This window comes from Heterocephalus glaber, unplaced genomic scaffold, assembly GCF_053883595.1.
Source record: "Heterocephalus glaber isolate CG9 unplaced genomic scaffold, H.glaber_assembly_v1.0 deba00001666, whole genome shotgun sequence".
NCBI lineage: Eukaryota > Metazoa > Chordata > Mammalia > Rodentia > Bathyergidae > Heterocephalus > Heterocephalus glaber.
Window position 1 is genome coordinate 16,684,499 of NW_028258406.1, and position 17,144 is coordinate 16,701,642.

General features: G+C 36.7%; 1 protein-coding gene across 5 annotated transcripts in view; it reads left to right on the forward strand.

Annotated features, from left to right (window-relative positions):
* The window catches only part of Lrch1 (leucine rich repeats and calponin homology domain containing 1), a 193,645-nt gene that overhangs the window by 89,014 nt on the left and 87,487 nt on the right, over positions 1-17,144 (forward strand). For all 5 annotated transcript variants that reach the window (XR_002394648.2, XM_013072043.3, XM_004844200.4 and 2 more), the window contains exon 2: positions 6,987-7,131. Coding sequence is in view for 4 of the 5 variants with exons in the window: in XM_013072043.3 (XP_012927497.2) it covers positions 6,987-7,131 (145 nt within the window). In the remaining variant the exon portion in view is untranslated. The remainder of the gene's footprint in view (positions 1-6,986; positions 7,132-17,144) is intronic.

Consider the following 17,144-nt stretch of genomic DNA (forward strand, 5'->3'; position numbering starts at 1 on the left):
CAGCAAAATTTTAAGCTCTTTGCCAGTTCACACCTTATTTCTTTGTGTCTCATGGGCCTCATAAAAAGCTAACATATTAATAGAGATCATTCCTAGAGTGCTTAACACTGCTAGGTGCTGGCCTGCTGTTTTAATATGTATTATCTTAGTTAACCTTTTTAATAATTCAATGAAGCTAAATATTATTACTCAGTGGGTTAATAAAACTGTTATCTTCATATTACAGGCAAAGAATCTGAGACATAGGGAGATTATTATTTCCAAGCTCATCCAAGTAGGGGGTTGGGCCAGGATTTGAACTCAAGGCTGTCTGATCTATGAACCTGCTTTCTTAACACATGGCATACAGTTCATTCAACAAGGATTTATTAAGGTTTTCCTGAGTATCAGCGAACAATGCAAAGATCCCAGCATCCATGTGATTTATATTCCAGAACAGGAGAAAGAAAATGAACAACTGTAAGTGCTGGTAAATAAATATTGACGTGCTGAGGAACCAGGGAACAGTAGGAAGTTTCAGATAGATATATTGAAATTTTAAGTAGGTGATCAGGAAAGACCCCAGGGCTCACATGGAGGAATAGCTTATTAGATCTCTGTTGTTTGATGTGATTTTTGTGTTGATCTCTTAGAGATGTAGTCTGAGATCTAGACTCTCTGCCCATTTAACCCTGGCAATGCTGAGTGGCTTTGTGTGCAGAACTGGGGATGAGTCACCCATAGGCCCTGTCTTGTGGCCAGGAGGCACATTTTCTTCCTCCAGCACCTTTCTAAGTGTGTGCCCCCAAGGGTGGGTGCTGAATCATGAGGCTGCAGGCAGAGGGTGAGTGTCTCTGTGGAGAGAGGAGTGGGAAGTGAGGGGAAGTGAATGACATTGCAGAGTAGAGAGAGGAAGTTCAGGACAGACAGATCTAGCTGAGATTTGTCTGGAGACCTTTGCTGACCTAGGTAAAGAGAGATAGAGAATGTCCACGTTGTACAGATGCCAGACACAGAACAGCCCTCTTCAGGATTAGGAAACAGGCCCTGTGTAGGGGGGGTGGGGAGATGGAGGGGGTGGGCCTGGGGTTTGCATTTCTCTGTAAAGGACACACATTTCACTCAGTTATTGAGACATCAGATGAGCACTAATGCTAGTAGACCCCTTTACCCACTGTGTTACCTGCTGTGTTTTCAATTACCCGTGATCAACTGCAATCCAAAAATACTGATATTTGTCTTGACTTTTTGGTTAGAGACCACATTCATGAAAGTCTCATTGGGGTCTATTATAATTGTTCTATGTTATTATTTATTCTTGTTATTCTTTTCCTATTTATTATTTATAAATTAAACTGTCATAGGTATGTATGTGGAGAAAAAAAATAGTGTATTCAGGGTTCAATACAATCTGTAGTGTCAACATTCACCTGGTGTTTGAGGATGTATTTCTCTCGAGTAAGGGGGCCTTACTGTGTTCCAACAGAAATGTCCATGATAACAGGTGTCTCATTTGGTCTTGCTGGGACAGGACATGGCATTGACTTCAGGAGGAACCTTTTTGACCAACCAGCAAGAGGTCACACACAAGGTCTCCAACTGTCCTGGTCCTTCAGTATGTGTGCATCATGGCTGTCGATGGCTGAAAACTCAGGATGTTGTTGCTGGCGTGTGGGGGCCTCCTTCAGTTCCTCTTGAGCCACCACTTTCCTTTTTTATACAAAAACAGCACTGAGCTTCTCTCTGATCATGCTGACTGCACACCAGATCTACCCTACCCTGCTTATTTTTATTCATTTGGCTACCTTATTTTAGGGATTTGCAAAGCTTATTTTGGCAGTGGTAACACTTATTGTTATATCTCTGGCCGAGCAGCTTTCATGTGAATGGTTCAATTAAGAAGCGGACAAGGGAGGGCATGGTTTGGGAATCCGGCTTGCTGCCTGGCAGGTTTCGTGGATCTGTGGTGTAGCTAGCTCCACACTGCAGGGATAGACCCCAGGGTGAGTTTCCAGCAAGAAAGGACAGTTGCCAGCTTGGTCTGGGTGGAGGTTGAACACACTAATGACACGTTCTCTTCTTTCTGGAGAAAATATTAGAGGTCAGAGGTCCCTTACTCTTACTATGGGTTTGTGAATGTTTTTAATGCCTACCAACCAAGTGCCTGAAATGGATCTGTTAATGTTTTTTCTTTTTACTAGATATACGAACAACTGATATTTCCTGTATTGCAGTCCTATGAAGCTGCTTTGGTTCAAAGCAGGACTTTAGGGCATACTAATTTGGTTTAGTTCTTGGCTTTATTACTTACTAGCTCCTGTCTTCAGACAAGTTGCCTAGACTCACTGGTCCTTCATGTCTGGGCACAACTGGAAATTAGAGGAGTACCCAATTTACCATGTTCTGGTGAGGATTAAATGAAGAAAACAAATTCTCTATCATTGTGGCCAACACAAAATACCTAATACTCTATTCTAGGTTGGATTTTTGGTGCTCTGATTGCAGAAATAGCTGAGAAGGAAGTTAGGATAAGAACTGAATCTGACAATGGTTAACTGGTTTGGTTAAGATGTTGTTTCTCAAATTAGGATGCCTGGTAAGGTACTGTCCTGGTATCCAAACCAGATCCCTCCTGTGTGTCACCTTTGTCCCTAGAAGAGTGACACCTGTTTAGCCTTGGTTAGGTGGGGAAAGCTGAGATACCTTAGGTCATCTCCTCAGCTGTAATTACTGAAGAACAGTGGGAATCAGCTGGACACCCCCAAGAATCTCAGTGTCTAAAGCTTCTGGCTGTGAGTCCCAGGCTTCAGCATCTAAAACCTCTCCAGATGACTCCAGTGTGCCAACAAGGTGGAAACACTAGGCAGATACATCATTTAGGAAAACGGCTCCTGAGCTAATTCATTGATACCGCCACATATTTATAATAGAGTAATAACAAAAGCAAACACCAATTCTTTTCCCATCTTTGTGTTACTCTGATCCTGCTGGGTCTTGTCACATTTCTGGTTTTGGTTGCCATTCAAGATAGATATATTAACTGCCTGAACCTCTGCTTGTTACCTGTGAGCTCTCGTGCTTTCTGTCTTTCCTGAGTTGGAGAAACATCAATGATTGCTTACACTGGGTGTGTCAGTAATCCTTAGTGGGACACCATGGCCCTGCTTGGGCTCTTCTTTTCTGTCAGGGGTCTGCCTTTCAAAGGCCAAGTTAGGGATGATCACATCTCTGAGCGCATCATGAACTGATTGTCTCCTGGTGTTATTAATTACAATCAAGTCCTAAAGCCTTCCCTCCCTTTCTCCTCTGTCCTCCTCCCTCTCTTCTTGGTTTTTTTTTCTTCTTCTTCTTCTCCTCCTCCTCCTCCTCCTTCTTCTTCTCTCTTTCTTCGTCTTTCTTCTTCTTCTTCTTCTTCTCTTTTCTTTAGCCAGACCTTGTTTTGTTTCTTTATTTTCAGGTAATAGGAAAGATTTTGAACACATTTCACTGTTATCACCCCTCCCCTGCATGCCACACATACAACTAATTGTAATAGGATTTTCCATTCCACATCATCAAAGTCAAAACATCTTAATTCAGATTGGCTTCCCCTTCCTTTCTGGGCATCTTCCCCATTGTAAGTTAGTGCATTCTCAAAGCTACAAGGTGATTCCCACATTAGCCTAAGGAAAGCTTTGAAAAACAAACACCCGTTTTTTGGACTCTCTCCCTCTCTTTCAGTAACAAAGTTACTTGAAAATTAGATGATACTCAGAGACAAGTCATATATTTGGAAACCCATTGGTGAAAGAGTATTTATATAAGATTGGTATGATTGGCTAGGTATAGCTAGGCTTTTATAGTTATAAAAGATTAGCCTATTTAGTTTATGAATTAAAGGACACCCCCTAATTCCTTGCTTATCATTTATGTTAATGGTTGAGTTTTTGTTTTAAAGTGCTCTAATTTTTACTTTTATGGCTCAAACTTATCAATCTTGCTACATGCCATTTGCTGGAAGGCCTGTGATTTAAAGTGCTACCTTTATTGTGTACAAGATTTCCATCTTTGACCATATCCCTGCCTTTGTAATTTGTTCTATTGATATTCCCATTTGTCCACACACTGCCTTATGATATATGTTTCAATATCTAGGAGAGCTGGTTCTCTTGTAGTCTTTTGGAGAGGCACCTGTCTTATCATGTGAACTTAGAATTAACTTGTCTAATAATTCCAGTAATTAAAAAACATGAGTTTTTTAAAATTAGGAGTGCACTAAATTATATAGGTATAACTTGGAATTGCCACTTTCTGATTTTGAGGGTTTTTTGGGGGAGATATCTTTAATTGGTTTATGTTTTATGTTACATTTAACATTTTTTTCATATAAACTTTTTCTATTTCTTAAGGTTTTTCTAGGTGTTTTACTCCTTTGATCTTTTTCTTTTATAAATAAGACCTCTTCTGTTCCAATTTGAATTGTAAAGACTATTGTTTTAGCATTTGAATTTTCTCCTGTATACCTTTACTAAATTCCTACATCACTTGAAATAGGTTTTCTGTTGATACTCTTAGATTTTCCAGGATAATAGTCATATATACTATCTGTAAATAATAATTTTGTTGGGGTGCAGATTTAGCTCAGTGGTTCTGCCGCCTGCCTCGCAATCACAAGGTCTGGAGTTCAATTCCAGTACCAAAAAAACAACAAAAAAAGTAATAATAATTCTGTCTTCTCCATTTCAATTTTGGTTTTTCTTTTTTACTACCTGTGTCTTTAGCTCGTAAATGAACAATGGTAAATATTAGTAGCAATTTTAGTAGCAATATCTTCACCTTATGGTACCATTTCTAGTCTTTTTCATGATTTAGCAGTAAATTAATGCATTATTTCTGTCGCTTATGTGTATGCATGTATATGTATGTGTATGTATGTATGTATGTATGTAGGTATGTATGTATGTATAGACAGGTAGATAGATAATATCCAACTATGTTCCTCTATGTTCCTACTGTTAATAATGAACATAAGTGTTCTAAAATTGATATATGATGATGAATGCACCACTCAGTAAGATAACTAGAGATCACTGAATTATAAGTTTTAATTGGTCAATTTTATGAAACATAAAATACACCTCAATAAGATTGTTTTTAAAAAGAATGAATGTAGTATCCATGGAAACAGTTACGTTATTTCACATTTGTTCTATTTATGTGGTGAATTATTTTATAGGATTTTTATATTTCTAGAACCAACTCCACTTATTTATTCCTAGTGTGTTGACATTTTTATATGCTACTCACTTCTGTTTGCTAATTTTTAAATTTAGGATTTACATCTGGATTTAAAATGGAGATTTGTGGGTAGATTCCCTTTTGTGTACCTTCTTTGCTGAGTGATAACATCTCTGTACACTTGGCCAGCGGCTCCAGTTCTACTGGTAGTCATGGGGCAGACTCCCTGCTGGTTCTTACTAGATACATGATTAATCTGTCTTGAACATTATAGGTACTATTTCCCTCCCCTCCCCTCCCCTCCCCTTCCCTCCCCTTCCCTCCCCTCCCCTTCCCTCCCCTTCCCTCCCCTTCCCTTTCTTCCTTGCACTGGGAATTGAATTCAGGGCCATGCACTTGCCAGGCAGACATAGAGCCACTGAGCTACACCCCGAGCCCTATAGGTGCTATTTCTAATGAAGAAAATATTTATTTTAGTGTCTATTATGTGTCTTTGAAGAAGGTATAGAATACATGTTTCTTGTGTAAAAAAGTGATTATACTCAATTGGAAGGACAAAACATATGATGAATGCAAAATTGAATTAATAATTATGATAAATACATGTGCTCACCATAATTTTATAAATATATAATCCTTGTTTGCTTTTGAGAGAGAGTCTTGTTGTACAGCTCAGGCTGACCTCAAACTTGCTAAATTCCCCAGGCTGGCCTCAAACACTCAATTCTGTTGCCTCAGCCTCCTGAGTGCTAGGACTACTACAGGCGTGTGCTACCACGCTTGGCTTTTTTATTCATATATAGTAAAGCATAGAATGTTAAATAATTGTCTAGGTTAAACTGAGTTTGAGATACAAGGTCTGACCAAAAAATACAATGTGTGTTTAAATAAAATTTATTACATTAAAGGACACAATGCCATTGATGCTGCTCACAATTCTCCCTGTCACTTTGAACATACTTATCCCATCATTCTTGTCACTTTCTGAATCAGTTCTGGGAGTCCACTTTTGTGTTTTTATGAAGTGCAATTAAAAATCAGTGAATGCTATTGCCAAGTGTCATCCAACAGAAAGAGAAGCTTGTAAAAATATTCCTAATGTGTCCTCATTCACCTTATTCATTGGATCTGCCATTGCATGACTTCTGGCTCTTTACTAAAGTCAAAATGACCATGAAAGGTAAATAGAATCAGTTCAGGACATTAAGGCAGCCACTACAGCACAACTATCGACACTCATGAGGGAATACTTGTGGGACTGCTTCAGAAAGTGGCAGAACAATGGGATAAGCATATTCCAAGCAAGGAAGTATACCGTATTTTGAGGGAGATTGTTGGGGATATGTCTTTTACTGTAATGAAATTTTTAAAAACTGTAAGGCCGGGGATTTAGCTCAGTGGTTTCACCGCCTGCTGCGCAAGCACAAGGACCCGAGTTCGATCCCCGGTACCAAAAAAAAAAAAACCAAAACTGTAAACACTTATTACATTTTTCCATCACACCGCATAATTTTTCAAATGAGTAAAATATTCACTTTATGTGGCCAGATCGACAAATTAATTTAGAGAATTAAAAAGTTTTGGTAATACTTTAGCTTTCTGTATCCCAAGTGTTTCTGAATTTGGCTAGGAAATGGAAACCGCAGTGCTGTAGTTATAGAGGTGCAAAAAATGATAATGTTGATCTAAATTTAGATTGCAATATTAAGAAAAACAGTATTCATGGTTGGTAAGATTGTTCTGAGTACCTTGAAGATTTATTGACAAAATACTCTTTCCTTTTCTTACAGATTTGTCTAAAAACAGACTGGTTGAAGTTCCAATGGAATTGTGCCATTTTGTATCACTGGAAATTCTTAATCTGTATCACAATTGTATCAGAGTCATTCCTGAGGCCATTATTAATCTGCAGATGCTGACCTACTTAAACTTGAGGTAGGTAAACTATAAAAGTTGTAATCAGATTCAGCGATGAAATACAAGATAATTATACTTTCATTTCTGTTATATTTTTTCCACTTTGCAATTCCTGATCACTCTGGAGCAAATCACACAGGGATCATTTAAGAAATATCCTTTGTAATAAATTTGTACTGTCTTTAATAATTGTTCTTGGTGCTAGACTTCCCTGAATGTTAATATGATAAGATTTTCTTTAAAAATTACTTACATGGCATTATTTATACCCTTTATCTGATTTATGGTACATATGCTATATTTAGGTATTCATGTAGATTGGGGAGAGGGAAGGTTAAAGAGGGGAAAAAAATTGAGAGTTGGAACAAATCAAGCCTTACTGGTCTTTAGGGGTTGAGGGTACCACTTGGCTTTGCTCTCAAGGACTGGTTGAATCCATTCTCCTTAAGCCACCTTAAGGAGAACTGAGCTACTCTAGCCAGACACAAAGCTTACTGTCTTTGCAGCCCACCAAATTAGGTCAGCGGTTGCTGAGGATAGTATGGTAGTGCAGGTTGAGTTACTGATTATGCATAACATAATGTAAGATATTAATGCCCCCAGGCATCCCTGAAGTTAGGAAAATTGGTAATTTTAAGACCTTGATTTTAGTTGGCAGCTGGCTGCTCTGGCCAGATTCTGGCTCTTTGTCACTTAAATCCTTGCCTCACAAATCAGTGATTTTGGAAGAGAAGGTGGTGTTTATCAAATCTATCTCTACTATAGAAGCAAGATCTTAAGTTCTAGCTCATGTCTCTTGCATCAGTTTAATGTGTAAAAAATAGAACCTGATTAGCTAGGCTTGTGCTGTGTAATAAATACACCCAGTTTTTAAGTTCAAAATTCCCAGACCAGTGGAACAGATTAGAAGATGCAGAAACAACTCCAAATACACTCAGCCACCTCATCTTTGACAAAGGAGCCAAACACCCTCACTGGAGGAAAGATAGCCTCTTTAATAAACGGTGCTGGAAAAATTGGGTTTCAACTTGCCAAAGATTAAAACTGACCTATATCTCTCACCATGCACTAAACTAAAATCAAAGTGGATTAAAGATCTAAATATTAAAATAGAAACGCTGAACCGGCTGGAACAGAGTTTAGGTAGAACTCTTGAAGATATTGGTATAGGAAAAGATTTTATGAACAGAACCTCAGTTGCCCGGGAACTAGCACAAACAATCAATAAGTGGCATCTCGTCTTATTAAAAAGCTTCTGTACAGCAAGAGAAACCACCAGCAGTGTGAAGAGACAACTCACAATGTGGGAAAAAATTTTCACCTGCTGTTCCTCAGACAAAGGTCTTACTATCTAGGGTCTATAAAGAACTTAAAAAAAAAAAAATCAGACCTGACAGATTTAAAGACCCAATCCAAAAATGGGCATCTGAAATGAACAGACATAGAAGTAGAAATAGCAAATGAACATATGAAAAAATGCTGAACATCACTGGTCATTTGAGAGATGGAAATGAAAACAATGCTGAGATTCCATCTCACTCCAGAAAGAATGGCTCCTATCATGAAATCAACCAATAACAAATGCTGGTGGGACTGTGGGGAAAGAGGAACCCTGCTCCACTGCTGGTGAGAGTGTGCACTGTTGCAACCACTGTGGAAATCAGTATGGAGATACCTCAAAGAACTGGGACTGGAAGTCCCATTTGACCCAGCTATTCCCCTGCTGGGTATCTTCCCCCCAAAATTAAAAGAATCATACCACAGTGATATATGTGCACCCAACTTCATAGCGGCACAATTTGTAATAGGTAAAACTTGGAAACAGCCCAAATGCCCATCAACTGGAGACTGGATAAAGAAAGTGTGGTTTTTTAATAAAATGGAGTACTGCTCAGCCATAAAAAATGAGAAATTAGAGACATTTATAGCTAAATGGACGGACATTGAGGCAATACTCTTAAGTGAAATAAATAGGACACACATGTGTAAATACCAAATTGTTTATCTAGTGTGAGAAACTGAAAGTGTAAATAAGGACTAAAAGGTATAATAGATAATGTGAAATAGGAAGAAAAGGGCAAAGCGGAGGGGGAAGTGGGAGGGGGAAGTGGGAGGGGTGGGGGAAAGGTAAGAAGGGAATGGAATTAATATGAGAAAATGAAAAAATGGAAACAAAGTCTTTGTAAATAGAGAGGAATGGAGGGGTTGAAGGGAGGGCAGGGGAAGGGGGAAAAATAAGAACCAAGAGAGATTATGTAAAGGTGCAAATTTCCAATGATGAATGTCATTATATTGTATACCTAAAATGTATCAATAAAATTAATTTAAAAAATGGACACAGAACTTCCAAATTCCCAGTTGAACCACATAGAACAACATTTTATAATAGATAATATTGCCAGTAGGGTGTTTTGTTTTTTAGTTGGCTGCTGAGAATTATGGTCCTTCTCTGGCTGTCTTTGTAGCAAAAAAGTATTTTATAGAACTACATGTTTTTCATCAAGGTTGAAAAAGATTGTGGGCATGTTTATAAGTGACTTTAACTTCTTTTTGAAATTGAAATTACTTTTAGGATAATTTGTAAACTCTTCTGTCAACTTTTCTAAGGTTTCTAATTCACCTGACAATTATGAATTTTCTTGTTGTTTCTTTTTTTAAAAAAGTTTTTCAGTACATGTTTTCAGTACACAATGTTTACATTCCTTGTGAGCAGTTGGAATATGTGTATAACACACCCCAATTACTTTTTTCATCCCCTTTCCCTCCCACCATTCCCTCTCTTCATCTCTTGATCCCCTTCCCATTTCAGAAAGATCTCCCTGCTTCCTATTATCTATCTTTTAATTTGCTCTTTATTTACAATTTGGGTTTCTCATATAAGAAAAATCATGTGATATTTAAACTTGTGAGTCTGATTTATTTCACTTAACATTATGGTCTCAGGGTGTATCCATTTCTCTACAACTGCCTCATATTTATCTTTATGACAGAGTAGTACATTATGTGTAAATGTAACATCTTCTTTATCCATTCATCTCTTGATGGGCATATAGGCTGCTTCCAAGATTTCAGTTTTGTGAATTGTGCTACTATAAACATGGGTATACATGTATCACTATAAATAATGTTTTTAACTCTTTCAGAAATACACCTGGGAGGGGAATAGCTGGGTCAAATGGAATTTCTAATTTTAGTTTTTTGAGGAATCTCCGTACTGATTTCCATAGTGGTTGTACCAGATTATATTCCCACCAACAGTAGAAGGCTTCATTTTATCCTGCAGTTTCACCAGTGTTTGTTACTATCTGCCACAGCAGGGTGTTAGCTATTTTAGGTTTGCCTACTGGAGGCAGCATAGTGGTGTCTGTAAGCTTTGGTTCAATATCTTCCTGAGACATTTGTCCACTAACCCAACCACAAAAGGGAACTATTCCAAAAGCTTATGCAGTTGGTCTGTTTACTTACCCTCTCTAATTCTTCTGTGACATTTTTACTTTAATAGTCTTGCATGCAATAAGTAAATAGATTAACTTTGCATTGATATATTAAGTCCAAATGCACTGAAAAGTTTCGGGTTATAGATGACATTTTTCTTCTAGGATGACATTGACTGTAAAATTTTAAACATACTTGTTAATCTTATCTTACTGTTTTTTAAGACATTGGTAAAGTTGATTTCCTTATGATGAATTTCATGTTGCACTTTGCTGAGAGTAGAAGATTATTGTTGTCTTTAGATGGGTCGAAATTTGGAGTGTGGGTCTCAGAATTGTCTAAGACAAAGACAGAGAGAAGTCCTTGATGATGGCTAAAATAACCAGTCTGGTACATTAAAAGCAGAGTTTTGTGATTACTTCCTAGGTAGTAAAAAAGAGAAAGAAATAAAGGGACAGTTAAGCACCCAACTCTAAATGTTGTTTTCTGTCAATTCCTTAATTTCACACTTACCTCCCTCTTTTCCCATTTGGATTGGCCATTTTTGTTTTTGTTCTGTTTTTCTTTGTTCACATTTCCTACTTTTAATATTACCAAGTGTGAGACCTTTCTCTTACTTTGAAGCATGCACTCTTTGAAGGAGTTTGATAACTAAATGGAGAAAATTAAGTAAAGATAAGTTTCAACTCCCAGAGATACATTACAAGGGCATATGAAAAATTTGTGGACAGCCTCAAAACCTTTTGAAGTCCAGATACTAATCACTTTTAATACAGCTTATAAAATTTGCTCTCTGGATATAGATGTGTAAACATAAAATAATAACAAGGGCAAGCCTTAAAGCCGTCAAGAAGATCATCAGTTTGAGTTCATGTCCTTTAATTCCTTAGTTGAGCCATGTTTTCTAGGAATTAGATCCTTGAAATTGAGTTAATTCTCTGTTTGGGAGTGACCTCAGGTTGAACACAATAGAGTTCTTGACTAAAAGATCTATTTGTAGCTTGTGAAATAGTAAGTGACCATCAATACCTGTACTCTTACAAATGTATAATAGTATCTAGATATTAGTGGCATCTAATTAAATTGCTGGGTCTTTTAAGATAGCGTGTTATATCACCCACACAGCAGTGTCATCTATGTGAGTTCTTTGTCCTTGCAGTGTCCAGCTCCCAGCTATTCCCACCCTGGTCACCAGGAAGAGCTCAGAATATCGTGAGTGTGTGACCTCGTTGTATATCTCCTCCACAAGAACCTAGGTTGGTCACTGAGATCTCTTCTGACATGTCATGACTATTGTTAGCTCAGCAGAGTAAAATGTATTTCTTCTTGTGCTTGGTGAAGGGTATGGTAGACTTGGATAACTTTTGGGCTAGAAAAAGGGTACCCATCCCTCGCTTGAAAAACAGAGACTCTGAGTGCTGCACACACATTGCTTTCTGGAAGAGCCACTGAGTTGTCTTCAATCCATTTCATTTTCTGTAAGTGTTACAAATACAAAAGAAAGAACCTTATATTACTTATGATAGAAGTACACTTGTATAAGCTAAGTCTGACATTGTTATTAATTTAGATATATTGGGGAAACTAGTATGAATTTAAAAAAATTAAAGAAATAATTAAATTACTTTTGAGCCCACACTTGTAAGGAAGATTGGTCAAATGTAGCACATTCTGAAAGAGCTTTAACAAATATGTAACTTCATCCAACTTTATAAAGAGCTCAATTATTTTCTTATCTATAGTACTTAGGATTTTTTTGTTTTATTTCTGTCAACTAGGAAGAATTATTTGATAAAATCATGCAAAGAAGCTGTGTTTTGAATTTCTCAGAGATTTCATGTTTATATACTTAGAATTAAACATAGTCTCACTGTATTTGTTGTTGTTGTTGTTTTTGCCATGCTGAGGATCAAACCCAGGGCATGGCACATGTAAATCATACACTTTTAACACTGAGCTACATGCCCAGCCCTGGCCTCATTGAAGTATTTAAAATTTTGTTCCTCCTTAATAAAGCACATGTAGAAATTACTAATTTTTTATATTCCAAAGCAGAAGTGATAGTGTATAAATCTATACTGAATTTATGGGAAACATTCAAAGTTGATTGCAGCCTCTAGGATATATTGCATACTGTGCAATAAACAGCCATAAATGTTCAATGGTGATGGTGCTGATATTGATGATGATTATGTTGGTGGTGGAAGTAAGGGTATGTCACAGCTTAAGTTCTTAGCTGACATGCTCTCTCATCAATTAGAAATGTATTTAATTAGTACACGAAAAGAACTTCACCATGAAATGCAATTGAAAGCACTGAAATGTTTTCCACATTTTTTTCACAGGATGGAAATGTTATGTTTGTGGAAAATATTGATTTATTGTTGTTTATGTACCCTGTGCTTGAAGGATCTAGGCTTTTAATCTTTACTTTTTGGTGTTCACAACAAAAGGTTATGTTAGTTTAGTATATGTGGCACTGTGTTTCTTCCTGTTATAAAATATCTTAATCCAAGGAATGTGGCCAAGAACTATAAAAAGGATTAAGCAAGAACTGTTCCTATATAGGAACAAACACTTTGAACCTGAAACACACAGGAAAGGCTTACAGAGTTTAAAATCTATTTTAAGTTGTTGGAAAGGTGGTTGTTACAAAGCTCATGAAGTAAATGTACCTTAGGAAAACAGAATAACCCAGAGTAGCAAAACTCTTGGCAACAGCTGGAGTGTTGTTAATCTAAGAACAGAAACCTTGGCATGAAACTCGTATCTCAGAGGTTCAGGGATAGAACTGCCAAAAAATGAAAGTTCTTTTTAGCATTTGAACGTATTGCTTCCAGAACTGTGAGGAGCAGTTTTATTTTCTTAGGGGGAAATACACTCAGCCAAGCCTGGTTTATTCATCAGAAGCCCCTATCTGTCCAGGCTACTTGGAGTGGGTTTTGAGGCATTGCTTGTGAAGAAGGCAGTCTCTTGCACAAAATGTTGTCACACCATAAAAGGAATGTGTTTGGGCTGCTTTCTCTGCAGCCTGGTATCCTTTCTGGCTGCTAAACAATATGCAAAAAGAGCCAACTTCCTGATGGCTGTGTAACTCGTATCCCCACATTCTTTTACAACTCATTCTGAGAAATAGTCTTTAATCCTCATGATAGCACTGTTTAAGAGATCCTGCAGATTTTACATTTTTGTTGTGAACCAAAAATTAATTTTCATTGTGCTTTCTCCTATATTGGCATTTCTGATGAAGCCAGCCATGGCAAGATATTGTTTCTCCACTGTAGAAAATAAGAAAATTGATGTTGTCTTCCTAAAGCAAAAATGCATAGGAGTTCACTTATCAGTACAGACTTATATCCCACATCCCTTCATGAAGATCTTAACTCATTCAAAGGGAAAATGAGAATACTTTAGTGTACATGTATTTTGGGACTAATCCTTGATAGCCAGGTTGTGTCTTATGAATTGATAGACTAATAGAGAGACACCAAAACACAGTAAACTGTACTGGAATTTGGAAATATTACCTGGAAATTTGAAAATATTTTTTATAGTTTGGTAGAATTGGAAGAGTCCACCAGGATTATCCAGTTTGCATTCACAACCAGCCACAGGTTTAAACCATGTGTTTTCTGGTGCATCACACCATTTGTTTTCAAGGCAGAACCTATAGCCATTGGTCTGTAACATTTTTAATGTTTTATGAATTATTGTGCTTGTAAAATTATGTACACTGCACTGGTAGCTGAAGGGCTTTGTTAAACATGAATGAGTTAATAATTGGATATTTCTTATCAAATTCCATTCCTTTTGGCATAGCCTGTATTTGGCAAGACTTCCAAAGAGGATTTTTCCATTATACACACCACCTGATCACAGATGTTGTTTTAGTTCAGGATTTGTATTGAATAAAAGAACAGTGACACAAAAGTGATATTCTGGCTCTGATAGCTAGAGCACTGTCAGAATTTTTTGGCTTTGTTTTTAGTTCTGCTTCTGATCTTAATAAAGATAGCAAGATCTTTGTGCTGGAAAGTAGCTCTCTGAAAGTGAGGTAAGTACCCACCTTAAGTCATTATATATTGGGAGGTTAAGGCAGGAGGATTGCAAGTTCAGGACCAGCCTGGACTACATATCAAGTTCAAGGCTGCCTTGTCCTACATACTCAGAACCAATCTCAAACAACAAAATCAAAAGCCAGGAGTGGCGGTGTACACCTCTTAGCCCAGCACTCTGGAGGGGGATGCAAGAAGTATCACTAGGTTTGAGCTCAGTCTGGGTAACTCAGCTACTTACTGAGACCCAGTCTCAATATTAAAATAAAAATAAAAATAAACTTATAGAAGGGTGGGCATGTAGCTCAGTAGCTTGTTCCTGGATTTGATCCCCAGTCCTGTGCTGCCAAAAAACCCAAAACCAAAACCAAAAAAAATTATTGTATAGATTTTTCATTTATAGTACTCTTTTTAAAATTTTTTTTAATTTTTTAAATGTATAACTTTATCATCCACTAAACACACACATATGCAAAAATTAAAATTATTCCAAAAAAAGCAATGCAAGGGAAAAAACTATAATATTCAAATATAATAGAACTCAACCAAAGCAAAACTGAAAAGTACTTAAACATTTTTCCATATAATTTAAAAAAACATCTCAAGCATTAACAAGACATCAAAGGATGTGATTTGTTTTAGAAAGATTTTCAGAACTAATATTGAACAAATACTGGTCTGGAAAAAAAGTTCTAATTATCTAGTAGACTCCACATAGGCCAAAGTTTTTAAATTTAAATTTCAATACAGTCATGTGACACGTGATGGAAATATAATCTGAGAAATATGTTATTAGGCAGTTTCATCCGCGTGTATCACAAAGTACCACACAGAGTGCCAACTTCTAAGTGCAAACTGAAAAGGTGTACGTCAATCATCTGTGATGGCCCCTTGATATTTTCCAAATACGCATTTAAACACAAGATACATGAGGCTGCCACTGGCATAGCAGCACACTGTTTTACAGTAAACTCTTTTATATAAGTAGGATTATGCTCTAAAGGATGAAAAGCACAGCATGTTATGATAAGTACCTAAAACACTAACAGTCATTTATCACACTATCGAGTACTGTGTACTATACATAGTTGTATGTGCTTCTTCTGGAAACATACCCTTCTCTCCTTTGATCTCAGTGACTCTTCCTTCATAACCCACTGATGAGCTCGAGCCTAGTCTCTATCTACATTTCTTCCTATAGTTTTATTTATTTATTTTATTTTATTTATTTATTTTTTTGGTACCGGGGATTGAACTCGGGTCCTTGCGCTTGAGCAGCAGGCGGCGAAACCACTGAGCTAAATACCCAGCCCACTCTTCCTATAGTTTTAAACACAATCTATATATGGATTCTTTCCAGATTCCAGCCTGTAACTCTGATCAGAGTTATAGTACTCTTAAGGTTTATTCTGGAAGCCTAAAATGAATAAGCTCCAAATTATTTACTTTTCAAATTAGACAGATAAAAAGATCTTTGAAACATTGCCAGTTCGCCAATAATCAGTTTACTATTTCTTTACAGTTTCTTTACAGTTCTACAGGTTACCAAGTCTTATAACATGTGCTGTACATGAGAAAAGTTTTAAAAAGAACATACACATGTAAAAGAAGATGTAGATTTGTAACATCATCATCATCATCATCATTTTACCACCACTTCTTAATTGCTAAATAGGGTTTAACTGGTACCATTATATTTGAGCCTTTCAACAGCCCTTTGTTTAGATGAGAAATTGAATGTCCTGAGGCCTTACTATTTCATAGTTAGTAGAAATGACTGAGATATATTTCTTTGATATTTTAAAATTTGCTAAGGTCTTTTACCTTTGTTATCTTGTTGAACACTATCTCCATGCATTCCATGTCCCTTAGAACAGTTTCATAATTATGAAAATAGTTGTTAGGGAATTTCCAGGGTAATAACCTAAGTATTTCAGTAAGAGAAAGCTTTTGTATTTTAAGTTGCTTCTGTATCTATAGTTTGTTCTCCCTTTTTATTCTTAAAACTGTAAATGTGTGGATTCTTTGCTTTTCTTTATTCATTTTTTCAGAAATTGCTTTGTGTCTCTGTGAATATCCATGTATAAATATATATTTTTAAAATCAGCTTTTGATTTTCTTATCAGCTGTTCATTCTTTATTTGCTATTTTATTACTTTTTGATCTTTCATACTTCCTTCTTTCTATTTTCTTATAGGCTTATACTTTTTCTTATTTCTGCAGTTTTAGGTATTCAGCTCTGTTACTTATACTTTTTTTTCTTCTAGGACCATTCAATACATGGTTTTTCCTATAGAAGAGCTTAAGCTAATTCCTAAAAGTTTTGCTATGCAGTGTTTTAGTCATCTTTCTGTTAGTACAATAAAATGCCTGAGGCAGTTAACTTATAAACAGGAAAGATTTATTTTGGCTCATGGTTTTGAAATTTCTAATTTTAATGGGCTTCTGGTGAGAGTGGCACATCGTGACAGGAAGACATGTTGGAACAGACCAATTCATGAGCTAGGAAAGAAAAAAAGACTCAGGATGGGGCCGCTTTCC